Below are 13,663 nucleotides of genomic sequence, written 5' to 3'. Positions count from 1 at the left end.
TAAATCCAAGATGTAACTATTTAGTGCATGCTCCTTCTGAAGTTAGATCTAGATCTTCCATCAGTAACAGATCCATTAATTGTACCTTGTCATTTTTGGAGTTCCTCTTTATATAAGAGAGGTATGCTCACTTCAACTATGGGAAGTGATCAAATACACAGCAGAAATCATTTTTCAGAATTACTGTGAGATGCAATGCAAAACAAAGGCTTGATTTGTAAAGCAAGAGACTGTAACTTAAAAATAACTTGTGTAAATTACAAGAGCAACATGTACTATCCCCCTGATAAATATGCTGCTGCTGCCTCTTACTTCGCTCCTTGTTTACTCTCTCAAGTTGCACAACCCTGATTGGGATGACTGCACCTTGGTTTGTAAAGCATGCTATGACACAACCACAAGATATCTGAAATTGTTTTCCAGTCACATAAGTTTAGTACCACCCACATATTTACCTCCTCACAGTTTTGTTCCTCCCCACAGAATCCTACTGACTAACTGCTGCTTACAACACAGTGTACTATTTGACAAAAGTTTGGCCGCTTGTTCTTTCAATATGAAAACATACCACAAAAATTGCAAAACACAGCAACAATCCAACATACATATTTAACTGCTGTGACTGAAGTTTATTAGAATTTTAAAAGTTTTCTAACAAAGAAATGTTACAGTCAGTGTTGAGATTCAATATCGAACATACCTGTCAGCAAATGACTGGCCAGGCTGCTCCTCAATTGTTTTAGAAACTTCATAACGCTCATAATGCCTATTGGAAAAAAAGAAACATTTTATTCATATACAGAAAAAAACATACATGGACAAATAGTTCCCAAGGGAAATATTCAAAAGAGATCCTTAAGGGAAAAAAAACAGCTTAAATTAAACCCCCCGAACAGGTAAAGTTCTTAATTTAACAGCCAGAAATACAACTGATAAAGGAAGGCAGAAAAAGAAAAGTTGTCAGAAAAACGACCCGAAATTACTTTTTTGTGAAGTGACATGGAATCCAAACATGAGCATGCCAGAATGGTTATTGCTAAAGATGTTTCAACTATGTATTGAAACAATTTCTTATTACCTGTCAATGAGAGGATGGCCAGCTCGATCCTCTATTGTTTTAGATACTTCATAGCGCTCGTAATGTCTAGAAGCAAAATGAAGATAAAATACATAGTAAATAAAAATTCTAGAAATTGAGCAAACAGTAAGTATCCCCATGGAAAACTGAGAAAATTCAGAAGTGTTAAAAGAATCCCAAAGACTAAGGTGCTGCAAAAATTACAAGCATCAGTATACAATAATGAATATTCATTCATTTTAAAGCCAACAGGAAAATTTTGGAAAAGAGGAACTGCCCAGCAGTTCTCTAAAACTTACATTTTTATTCTAGAAGAGTGTACAAGTGCAGTTTATCAACTCACAAAGTTCCACAGACAACATTCTACAGCTCCCTGTCCCCTCCCTCACTGCACTTAGAAGCAAGTATCATGCCTTTGCAGGTTTTTATACAACATCTCAGATTTCAAATCTTATCTCTGGATATCATCTTATAGCAAATATTTAACACCAGATATCTTAAAGCCCACTTTCACTGAACTTGCCCTTTTACTATTAAGTGAAACCACGCGTGTTTAGCCAAACACATCCTTCAGCAGCAACCTCAGATGCAATGAAATCCCTGTGGACTAAAGAACATACCAGGGATTTAGATATGCCGATATTACAGCAGCTTAATAAGTTACTGCACAAAGTCCTATTATCTTGCAACTGTGACAAGCTAAAAATGTAATGTTACCCTGGCTCTGCTGCCAGGAAGAACCTGTTCAGCTATTGTAGCATTGTGTCTCTGCTTTGCTCAGCAGGCATATCAAGCAGCAGTCATTTAAATTAAACTAAAGTAACTCTGGGTCTTACAACCTCCTCTGCAAATTTATGCAGTTTTTGTTAATCATATTACTTTCTCCTAGGACTTAGCTTGATACCATGTGTTCTCTGCAGTCATCTCTTACTACTTAAATAAGAAAAGGAGAAAAACCTCAAGAGAAACCACAAGTCATACATGAAGCAGAAAGGTAAATGCAGACAAAACCACGAAAAGTTACTGGTTTAATCAGTTTCAGACAGATTAATCTTCTGCAACAGTAGCCTGAAAACTTCTGGGAAAGAACACAAACTTGAGAACTAATCGGTGGGGATTTGTATGTTTGTTTTTTAAATCAAGGTGCTGAAGAAGGTAATGAGAGGAAAAAAAATACCTGCAGTGGATATTTCTAATAGGCCATGATATGTAAGCCATAAGGTTCACTCATATACCATGATATCCCTCACTGACAAATTAACCCAGTAGTTAAATTGCAATTAAACTTTATTGCTACACTGTTGAATTAAGATGACACAAAAATCTGAAAAACTCAGTCACACATTTGTTGGAAAAGCATTAACTTGGTATTTCTTCTGGAAGCCCTGTATGTTGAGTCACTGGCTCTCAATCTACAGGCTTGCACACAATTTTTACAAAATTTTCTCATTAAGTCAGAACATCTTTCATTTGCCCGTAATAACTCTATTTACCCATCCCATAAAAAAAAAAAAAAAACCAGCTGAAGTAGGGTAGTATAGCACTCGATTCTTGGGGAAGGACCTTGTGTTACACCTGATCCTTCTGTCTTTGGAGAGAAAGACTATCATATGGTATTTTGGGCCTACTGATTGCAGGACAAATCTTACATGAACATCCTTATAGTTCAGGACAGACACTGCCTCGATAGAAACTGATTTGAATTTGCAGAAGGAAGAGAAAACACATCCTAGAAGGATGAGAAGGAAGAGAAAGTACATCCTAGCACAAGTCCACACCTTTGGTACTGAGGCACCTCCGCGGACACCTCCCTCTGCCTTTCCGCCTGCTGCCTCTGCTCCTCCATCTCTGCCTGCCGCCTCTGCTCCTCAGCCTGTTGCTGCTCCCTCTCTTTGCGTTGCCTCTCGAGCTCCAGCTCTTGGCGTTCCCGTTCTTTCTCAAAATGCCTGCTTGCTTCTTCCTGGATCCTCTGCTCCTCCTGAAGCCTCCTCCTTCTCTCTTCCTCATGCAGCAAGCTTGCCGCCAGCTCGTTTTCTCCATCTCGTTCTGGCTCCACAGGAGCATTTGCTTCAGGGCTTGCTCTCCAGCTGGACATAGGTGAAGCCTGAGAAGTGACAGATGCTGTATTTAGGGTCAGAACGGTCTGCTCCTGTAGCAAAGAAAAAGAAATCATGTTTTTAGGAAAGGGACCTATTTTTTAAATAGATTGCTCACTCAGAAAAGGTAATTTATTCTGTAAGGTAAGAACGTATAAAAATCATCACCAGCACTTCCAGGGCACAGTTTGGTTTCACATTCTCTTAATTCAAGAGCTTCAATCCACACACCAGCCTTAGCAAGCGCCACAGGCAGCATGCCCACAACTATGTGAAACATTCTGCTTTCCAAAGTATCACTTACATGTCAAGCCATCCCTTCCCCACTTAAATACCCATGGAAAACAAACCCTTCCATGATACCCAGCATTTCTCCCTACTGTTTTGACTTAGAAACCTGAGACCTACTTAAGAGTGTATACACAAAGATATACACTGCAATCTATATCAGAAGCATGAATTTCACATGAATCCTCATGTGGAGGCATCTTCCACTCTCTTCCATTCTCCTACCATTTCAAAGTCAAGCCTCAGACGGATCACTCTATGACTCTTCTCTCAAAAATGAGAAAAGGCCTTTCAGTGGTCAAAAGATGTTTTGGTTGCAAGGAAAAAATAATGTTTATGGGTCCATCAAAACCTCTAATGACAGAAAAAATATGAAATGGTTTACATTCTTGTACAACAAAGTCCTCTAACAGGTCAAAAAGTTTTCTTATTAAAGTTCTAAGCCTTAAATTATGGTCTACTTATTCATGACTGTAAACACAACTGATCTAGCTTGGATGCCTGAAGCAGCACTCAGCAGTGAAGAAGAGATACCTCAGACAGTACCCACACTCAGGAAAAAACTTGTTCATCTTCCCATAAACAACAGCCACAGAAGTCAGCATCTACAGAAACTACATACACTCAAATGTTTTAAAATACATTAACTGGAAATCTAACATTGATTTGGTAAATAAATTTATCAGATGAACTGTCTGCCAGTAACAAGCCAGACACTCACAAACATGCTTCCTGATAAAGCAGGGAAGTAGAATTCCAACAAGTAGCATCAGGTGGTAAATAAACAACAAAAGTGACCATTTATGATCACAATAATTAATACATGCTGTGACTTTTTGCCAGTGTATTTTTCGTGTTAGTTACCTAACCAGCTCATTAGGAAGAGACACAAATTCAACATATCACAATACATCCCACCTACTCTTTCCATCCCATTTTTGAAATATTTCTACCAAGTCATGGGCAACATTTATTTTCCAAAATGAGAAGAAAAATGACATAGAAAATCTAATTATTTGCCTGCTTGCATGAATCTAGTAAAAGGGCAAAAAAAGTCCTCATGAAACTAGTCAGCAAAGCTTTATTCACAGCCTACCTCATTAAAATACTTGGAGCTCTCTTTTTCTGCTTCTTGTTTAGCTCGTAGCCATTCTTCCCTCAGTTTCTCTTGTTCTCGTTGGTATTTCTCCTGTTAGATTGAAGTTAAACATGCAAATAAGAAACATGGTATTTTTTAATTTTCATTAAAATGTACAGTGGAATTTAATGCACTTTTTAACAGGCCAAACAGACCAGACAAAAAACATCCTTGAGCTCCACTAGAACATTAGGTCTGCCACAAATGAAATCCTGGCTAAAATACAATCCAAAGGAGTTCTGTAATTGATTTTTGAGTCTCCAGGCTTATTACACGCCAAGTCTCACAAAAGCCAACATCATAGTTCCTGTCCTCCAGTGTAGTTATCATTTGAACAAAAAAAACCCCCCAGCTATTTAAGGTATTTATGGAAAAACAGAGTGACTGTATTTAACTTGGAATCAGGCACATTAATACAGTAAATATAAAGAGATCACTAAGTGAAATAGTGAGCAAGAACTCTCATTCTTTTGAAATGTTACCTTAAACAACAATCAACTTCTGGACCTTGAAATTTGTCTTTTGACTAGATTTGGTATGAAATCAATATACTGTCTTAAAGCATTGCTAAAGCATACAGTAAGTGTTTTGGTGGTTTTGTAAGTCACCATTTGTATCTTGAGAAAAGCAAAATATTTAAGGATGTCAAAAGTATTCCTTCTAAGATGCTGAAAATAAGGAAAGAAAGACTTTGGTTCTTTTTTTTGTTCTTTGAAAATTCATTACTAGGATCATGGGGAGGAGACAGATCATTATTACTCTGGTCAAATTTATCACTTCAGGACTAAAGAAGCAGAAACAAAGAATGATGGCAGATGGCTAAGTCAGCTCTCTAGAAAGAGAAGCCAAGGTTTACACGCTTTAAAGCCATCTCTTCAGGTATCAAATGGAACATCCAAACCATAACACAGACCACAGGTGTTTAGGAAGGTGTAGCTGCTGCCCTGCAGAATTTGCAAGCTACAAGGAACAACAACAGATGAAACATTCAAAAAGCAAGAGAGATTCTATGCTTGTACTTTGACATCACAGTTTTCTGCTGAATACAGCCAAAGACGGCTTGTGCAGAGTAAATGACATTCACTGATGTCTCTCCTAGCCGTCAGACCACACACTTTAATTTGCAGAGATGTGTCTTGCTGAACATGCAAGAAATGTATGCTCGGGGGTTTTGTGCTCTCCTAAGACTATAAACAATGCCCCTTCCCTCTGCAACACCCCTCTGCAACTCCAGCTATGGCTACTGGTTATCAAGGTGGTTTAGAGGTCCTGGGAACCAGCTTGAGTCCAACTGATTAGCTGACTGCTAAATGAAAGGATTCTAGCAGGCACCTATGGTACTGGCTGCCTCCTCTTCATATATGAATATAAGGCAGTATTGCTAATTGAAGGTAAAACTCAGGCACCAGGCAATTTCCTTAAGGGGAAAACAAGTACACTTCACATTCAAAAGTGAAGACCCTTTAGATCTTCACTTATCCTTTAAATTCTCTTGTCATTAAGAACATACCAGCCCCCAGGAAGATTGATCACTTCTGGTTGATGTGAATACACATTGTGTGTTTGATTTTATGAAGTTCACTAAAGCATTGTCCTCTTTTTTCTGAATAACTCCTACTGTGTGCAACTGTGCAGGCCAGAAAATGCACCTGATAGTCCCCTCAGGCCATCAGTAAGAAGAATTGCAGAAGTCACATGCTACTTTTCTTTCCTTGTTGCTACACACAGGGGATTGACAGCCCATGATTATGAAGATTAATTATACCTGCAACAAACGGTCCTGCTCTTTTTGCCATTTTTCCTGTCGTTTTCGCTCTTCCTCTTGATCCCAAACCCGACGACTAGAAGCACTGATGGATGGGACTGGGAGCTAATATAACACAGAAATTAAATCAAATTATCCTCTTTCCATGCAATCAACACTCTACATTTTAAACCGTACTTTTTTTGAGTGAGAAATAGAAGCCATTACCAACACCAGAGCTTTAAAGTGACGAGGACATAAATTAGCCTTTCTTTCAAATGGACAGAAGGCAACAATGCCTTGACAAAGGAAATCTTAGCCAGTACTCTCAGATTTGATCAAAATTGTAAAGCAGTATAAAAAGCAATAGAAAGCAGAGAGCTTCTTGAGAAGACTGAGATTATACAACCAACCAGTAGTTCGCAAATAGTACTTACATCAGGCATTGCAGGCTCTGGGCCTCCTGGGAGATTTGGAAGGCAAAAAAAGAGAAAGCATTAGACGCATACATAACTGCTGCAAGACTTGTGTAACTGTGGCAAGTCTGAGCTTCAGACTAATTTTTTCTTCCTTAATAGGACATGCTTGCATTTGCCCTGCTGAACTTTCTCGAGGGCAGAACTTATTAGGTGCTTCCAACTAATGTGCACAAATGTTTCAAAGCTTTGCATGCTTACAGGTGCCATCAGCTATTGCTTGATTTAGGAGTATATCTCCCACTGTAACAACACAAAGGTTCTTTAGTATACCTCTCCTATTATTATTATTATTATTATTATTATTATTATTATTATTATTATTATTATTATTGTGAAAACAACTCTTTATCATGACCAATACTGAGAACACTGCACAAGGGTGGAGAAGCTATTGATCTACTGCCCTTGGCATGAATTAAGAGCAACTGACATCCGCTGGCAACTTCTCTACCACAAAACCATGTATTTCTGCTCTCCAGCTTTCCTACTTTCCTACTTCCAAAAGCACACTTGAATTCAGTGAACTTGTCACCACTCACCACAAACCTTTTGCTATTTGAGGCTATCACACTTGGCCTTAATCTTAATCATCCTGTGACAAGATGATTATTAGAGAGGGATGTGTACTGTGCTGATTTATTAAAAGTTGAGAAAATGGAGAAACACAAATTTAAGTGTAATCATTTCTTAAGCACCATCACTATTTTTGTTTGTTGACAGTATACTTGTTGCCTAGCTGTCCAAATTTCAGTTAAAAAAAAAAAAAAAAAAAAAAAAAAAGAAAGAAAAAATTTGCAACAGTATTCTGAAATATAATCACATGAAGTGGTAAAAAGAACAAATTTGGGATACAAAAGTCTCTAATGAGTCACAGGTTAGCACCTGTTCTATATCTACACAACTTTGGCCTCACTGTCAGATCACAATAGCCACAGTGAAAACCAGTCAATCAGCTTAATCTATTGCAATTGCGCCAGGAGATACTGAAGGGAAGCATAGACAGCACCTATTTTTGCTCCCCTCTTCTCTCACCCCTGTAAGCTTATGCTGAACTCCATAGGAATCTTCATGTAATTGCAAAGCTAAAGTGTCAAAAGTTTAAAATTAACAAGCTGTACTGAACATATACTCTAGAAATACAACCTTGTCCTCCCCCTCAAGCACAAGTGAAATACCTCAAATATTGTTATAAAAATAATTTTAAAAAAATCCAAAGTTCTGCCAGCCATAAAATAAAAATCAAACGACAACAAACCCCAACACCAACAACCAACCAACAACAAAACACCACCATATTGCAGATACAGCAGAAGTATTTAAAAGCAAACAGAACCACAAACACAGATATATGCTGTGGCACTTCACATACTGCTTCTGGCAAAAACCAGAAATCATTGCCACTGAAAACAAAATCCTGGCTCCACTCAAATCATTGGCAAAACTCGACAACTTCCAGCGGGCCAGAATTTTACTCTTTCAGGCTACAGCAAAACAGCAAGGCATACATAGCCCAAAGACAGCATAAGACATACAACATTAGCGGAAGTATGTGAGCTGTGACATGCAAAATGCTGAAAAGCAACCTACAAAACCAAAATTGAGTGCCTCATTTATTGCCTTTTTAAAAAACGCTAGCATATTAAATTCAAATTTTATATTGGTCTTCTTGGGATCTTGTGACATCACCACATAGTGGAAAGCCAGCAGATGTCTTTTTACACCAATTTACACACAAGCACAGAGCTGCAACTCAAATCCGGAGTTGTATACTTCATCAACAGCTCTGAGATCTTCTCTATGCCCCAGCTGGAATATTCACCATTATTCTTGTTTTGTAGGTAGTAGCAAACCTGAACAGAAAGTGCCACTCTTCTTACTTCTACCCAGTGGGGAAAAAAAAAGTATGAACAACACAGAAGAGATTTAAACAGCTATAGATATAAGAGAACACGCAAAGACCCATTACCACAAAGGAAGACCCATGAATTGTAAGAATAACCTGATGACCCTGGGGAAAGAAGGGAAATTAATTATGTTGCTTCATTGTAACTGCAGAAACAACACTGAAGAGGCAGAGCACCCAGCACCAGACTTATTAGGGAGAGTGTGCAGCAGGAACAATTTCATGGAAGTACATGAAATGTTAGCTCTTTGATTTACCTTGTTCAAAAAATTGTGACCGTCTTTTTAAGTTTTTCAAAGAAATAGGTTCAGATGCTATTTGAAAAATACAAAGAATACAAACAAGTCAATGAGGTGCCTCCTTTTTTAATGACTACAACCATTGGTTAAAAAACTCCTCTGAGACCTCCCATACACTGCCATATCACTTCAAAAAAACAAAAAGCCCCTGAAACACAAAGGAAAATCTTAGGAGGTTACATCATATACGAATTAGGATTTAATTTTATCAGTAACAATATCCAACTATACAAACAATACAAGCGTCAAACTTGGACTCAGATTCTCCCCATCCAATTTAAGCATCCTTGACTGGGAGGCCAAATTGGAATGAGGAGCCTAAGGACCATTCAAGGTCGCCAGAAAACATCTCCAGAGGGCAAGTGATATCTTGGGGGAATTTTTCTATGAATAGCCATGTGTATTTCAAGTTAAAATGAAATATGAAGTTCCTACTTAAGTATTATTATTCCATTGGGAAGTATACATACCTGGTTTCTCTCACTGCTGTCAAGTAAGGCTAAAACTGCTCATAGCATCATATGAAATTATTATTCATATCAGAATCATCAAGATTATTCTCCAGCAATAAAAGTAAAGTAATAATAGTGAAAATAGCCACTAACCCCAAAACCTCCCAACTGAAAGAGGCAGGCAAAAATAGCAAAAAGCTGAGTACTCTACATTCTTCCTGGGCAGTGAAATAAGGCAATACTCATACTAACTCAGTCTCCATACAATGCCATAGCAATTACAATAAATCATGTGCCTTCTTCTTTTACCCCACCACACATTAAATTTACAAGCAGTAAAAAGCTGGGACTTTGTCACAGCTTTGTTGTCAGTTGTCAAGCTGCCTGGCAAACTGTGGAAGCAAACTACACCCAGTTTGGATGCAACAAGATCTCTGTTCTATCTGTCTGGCATTTGGTTCATTAAGGTCTCACTTCACCCACTGTATAATGCTCTCAGCCATTACACATTTAGTGTCTGTGCTTGTCACAAACCACACAATTAGCAGATGAAAAGCAATAGTGGTTTACCTCTTTGTTCATTAGAGCCAAGATCTCCTTGCATTCCATTTATCAATTTTGTTTCTGTATTCTGAAATATATAAATAATAAATAAATAAATAAATAAATAAATAAATAAATAAATAAATAAATGTTGTCGGCTCATTAGATTTGTGGAAGTTTATTTCCTAACAGGAAATACACTTCTTTCCTGGCAGGAACTACATGTAATGAAACTTCATAACATTTTATAAAAAGATACAAAATAATCTAAAACTTCATCAGTGTAATTTATAATAAAGCTGCTTCATGCATTTGAGGGAATCAACAACCAGCTGTGAACTGCTGCAGAAATAAAAAAAAAATTAGCTTGTAAGAAAATGCCAGAAGCCAAGATCTTCCTATTTCAGGTCTTTAGCAGGCAGGTTTTTATTTACAAGTAATTTGAAAACACATATATGCCTAATCTTTGGGGCTGCAACTTCCATTTAGGCTAATGATTCAGGTCAAAGTCTTCTCTGAAGAATAAACACTATATATAGTTTTAGTCAAAAGATAGTCTGCACATGTTTTAATATTTATCGTTCACCAGTGTTCTCTCATGAATAGACAGTAGCAAATCTTTAAAACATCTTATTTACCTTAATACATACATAGTTACATGTCCAAATCTCAGATGCAGGGTCCTATACTTCTACTTGTATTGCTTAAGGAATATAAGATTTACAAGTTCTTTTCTCCACACTCCTACTAACAAGACATTACATTTTTACTTCCTTCCCACAACTCCTGTGAACCTTCAAAAACATACTCACAGAACTTTGAAGGCTGCTGGAGAAATCTCTTTTTGTGGATACGGTGGAAGCATTTGAAACTTTTTCTCCCGAAGTTGCATCAATCCATTTATTTTCAGATGTACCTATAATGTTGGTAGCCATACTGGTGAGATTGAGGATTTTATGCCTTACATGTGGCAGGGAAGGCAGGTCTTTGCCCCAATCTTTTTGGTATGTGGAGGATCGAGAAATTAATATAGACAGTAACGTCAAAGAACAGAACAAGAGCTAGTGAAAACATTAAAATAACAAAAAAACACACAAAAGAGGGAGACACACAAATCAGGTGGAATTTGTGAAGACAGGAAAAAGGGCATTTATAGCAGACCGCCTTCCCCAAAAATGAAAGTGTTAGTCATAAGCCAGGTAAAAGTTTGCCAGATGTTTTGCTGATATCTGCTACAGCAGCTGAACATTAGAGAGGAGTTAGCATTCATTGGAAACTATTTCATTTGTGTTAGTAAGGATTGAGAAAATTCTTTCAACTTTACTCACTCAAGGTACAATGAGACTCATACACTATCCAGGGAAGGGTCATTTTCATGTCCATGCTCATCAGGAAGCACAGAGAGGGGGAAGAAAAGGCAGTCTAAACTAAACTAGAGAATTGATGAGGCAAAGACTAATGATTCTCTTCTCACATACTCCATCATTCCTCCCCTCCCTACCTATCCTACTGAAAATTTTATTCAATTCATTTTTTGCCACTAATCTCACTCTTCACTTGTATTAGGTCCTCTAAAGTGATTTGTTACTTGTCTCTTCCTAAACCCACTTCTTTTACCCCAGTTTTCTGGTAACTTATTTACCTAGCTTCCCACTGAAAGTATATTTTGTATTTATACAGTGAATGAAGTCACTGGTCACACTTCCAACTCTGCAAAAATTCTACTGGAACTTTAAAAGGGTTTCCTGATTAAAACTATGGCAAGTCAAGACATGCTACAAGGCTGTCAAGCCAGGGTGGAAACCCTCCCTAACCAGAATGGGTAGTATTATTCTGGAGAGATTACAGCACCACAATATTTGGACGAATGGCCAGAATCATATCACACAGGTGCTACATCACCCACAAGCTTATATATACCTCACTTCACATGCTCCCTGAAGAAAGGAACACAAGATCCTCATTCCCTGAAGAAAAGGAGCTGGCAATTGAGGGAGAGGGCCTTTAAAAATAACTATCCTCTAGAGATCAGACCCTCTTTATTCCTGTGGTACGGCAGGAAAGAAAAAGTTAGATTTCTTTTTGTGCTGGTTGCACACTTTTTTACCTGTCCATCCTCTAAGAAACAGGCTAGAGCACAAAAATGAGGTCAGTAGTTCAATGTTTTGCAGATTTGCTTGTCAAGACATTTCTAATGCACAAGCAGTTTAAAAAGCCAAGTTGTGTTAAAATGCAACAGACATGCTGGCAAACTACTTAGGTTAGATACGTATGACTGCTGTAAGGGTAATAAGGACTCTCAGCTGTCAGGTACAGCAGAGACAAAGCTTATTTGCCTTACAGAGCATACAGTATCTGTCTGACGAAACAACTCACCATTCTTCCCATATCGTCTGACATCCATGACCAGGTTTCCAGTTTCTAGTGCTCTGCTGATGGCCTCTTCCCACTGACTGTAGTCCATATGTGAAACCTTTGTGCCGTTTACAGCAATGATCTCATCATCTACATGCAGCTGACAGAGTGCTGCAGGGCTGCCTGCAGAAAACAGAAGAAAAATGTTATTATGTCTCCATTCATATTTTTTCTTTTCGTCACAGTTGTGATTGGAAGAGAGTGGATTGGGGAATCATTCAAAGAAATGTTTAATGGTGGATATTTAGACAGTCTTAGAAAAATTCACTACACTGTAACATAAGCTCAGTAAAGTCAGTATGAAAGTAGCTTTTCAATTTAGAATTTATGGGAACAATAAAGAAATCAGTCTTCCAGATTCGTAAATCTTCAGATTCTGGCTAGCTTATTTAAAAAACAACCTATGTGTTCAGCCTTCCCTTCATTAACTCACCTTTATAATCTGAGATAGTGAGAGAGAGGCAGCACCACAATGTCTACATCCAACAATTAGCTGAAATTCAGCCAATGTTTGGGTAATCCTCTTATTTGTCAAAGAAAACCAGCCTGCACTTTGTTAATACCAGTAGAAGCTGGCTTTCTCATATTCTCATTTACATTTTCTGAGCTCTGCTGACAAGAGCATGCTGCTTTATTGCTTTGCTAGAATAGTTTATTAGCTCTGAATTGATTGGTAATTGGGCTCAAGATATTGCTGGGTACTGTCCCACTAGACTTCTCTGGATTCCACTTTTTTATCTATTAAGAGCAAATTTCATGGCAAGTTGGACTTTGAATCTACTGAGATTTTGCAAGACAGGCTGCACTTTATACTTTTTTTCGTGTGCTACATTGGCAGGCAATCTCACTAGACTAAGGACAGACAACATAGAGGAACAGTTCATAAACTTTTTCTCTATTTAATTCAGAAAATGGACAAGCTGAGCAACTCAGACTCTCCAAGCAAGATTTTATGGATTACATATGAATGGTTCTTCCATTAAGAATTATTCCCTTAGCAGAATAGAAAATAGAAAAGCTAAGTAAAAATATAGTTAAGAATTTCACAAGAAACCCATATTAATAAAACAAGTTTGAATTACACAGTGGAAGTATTTTCCAAAGTAAGTAGTGAAATCCACGTATCTTACTTAAAATATACCAAGAACAATGCTCTACTACATTATTAGAAACAAATGTGGACAAGTATGACAGAAAAATTTAGACACCATATGCTTCATCTTGAGTG

The 13,663-nt window shown here is 37.7% G+C and overlaps 1 protein-coding gene across 3 annotated transcripts in view; it reads right to left on the bottom strand.

Moving 5' to 3' along the window:
• The window catches only part of LMO7 (LIM domain 7), a 131,540-nt gene that overhangs the window by 10,327 nt on the left and 107,550 nt on the right, over positions 1 to 13,663 (bottom strand). For 2 of the 3 annotated variants that reach the window (XM_066176298.1, XM_066176299.1), the window contains 10 exons: positions 12,397 to 12,558; positions 10,833 to 11,017; positions 10,048 to 10,108; positions 8,984 to 9,040; positions 6,782 to 6,807; positions 6,366 to 6,470; positions 4,559 to 4,651; positions 2,857 to 3,227; positions 1,079 to 1,144; positions 701 to 766 (listed from right to left, as the gene is read on the bottom strand). In XM_066176298.1, the coding sequence (XP_066032395.1) occupies positions 701 to 766; positions 1,079 to 1,144; positions 2,857 to 3,227; positions 4,559 to 4,651; positions 6,366 to 6,470; positions 6,782 to 6,807; positions 8,984 to 9,040; positions 10,048 to 10,108; positions 10,833 to 11,017; positions 12,397 to 12,558 (1,192 nt within the window). Of the gene's footprint in view, positions 1 to 700; positions 767 to 1,078; positions 1,145 to 2,856; positions 3,228 to 4,558; positions 4,652 to 6,365; positions 6,471 to 6,781; positions 6,808 to 8,789; positions 8,832 to 8,983; positions 9,041 to 10,047; positions 10,109 to 10,832; positions 11,018 to 12,396; positions 12,559 to 13,663 lie in introns of all 3 variants that reach the window. The other variant, XM_066176300.1, reaches the window with a different exon arrangement.

The sequence above is a fragment of the Chamaea fasciata genome, unplaced genomic scaffold (assembly GCF_029207755.1).
Source record: "Chamaea fasciata isolate MVZ Bird 193981 ecotype frontalis unplaced genomic scaffold, bChaFas1.0.hap1 SCAF_2, whole genome shotgun sequence".
In the NCBI taxonomy this organism is placed as follows: Eukaryota; Metazoa; Chordata; class Aves; order Passeriformes; family Sylviidae; genus Chamaea; species Chamaea fasciata.
Note: the sequence above shows the minus strand (reverse complement) of the source record. Positions and strands in the feature narration are given on the sequence as shown.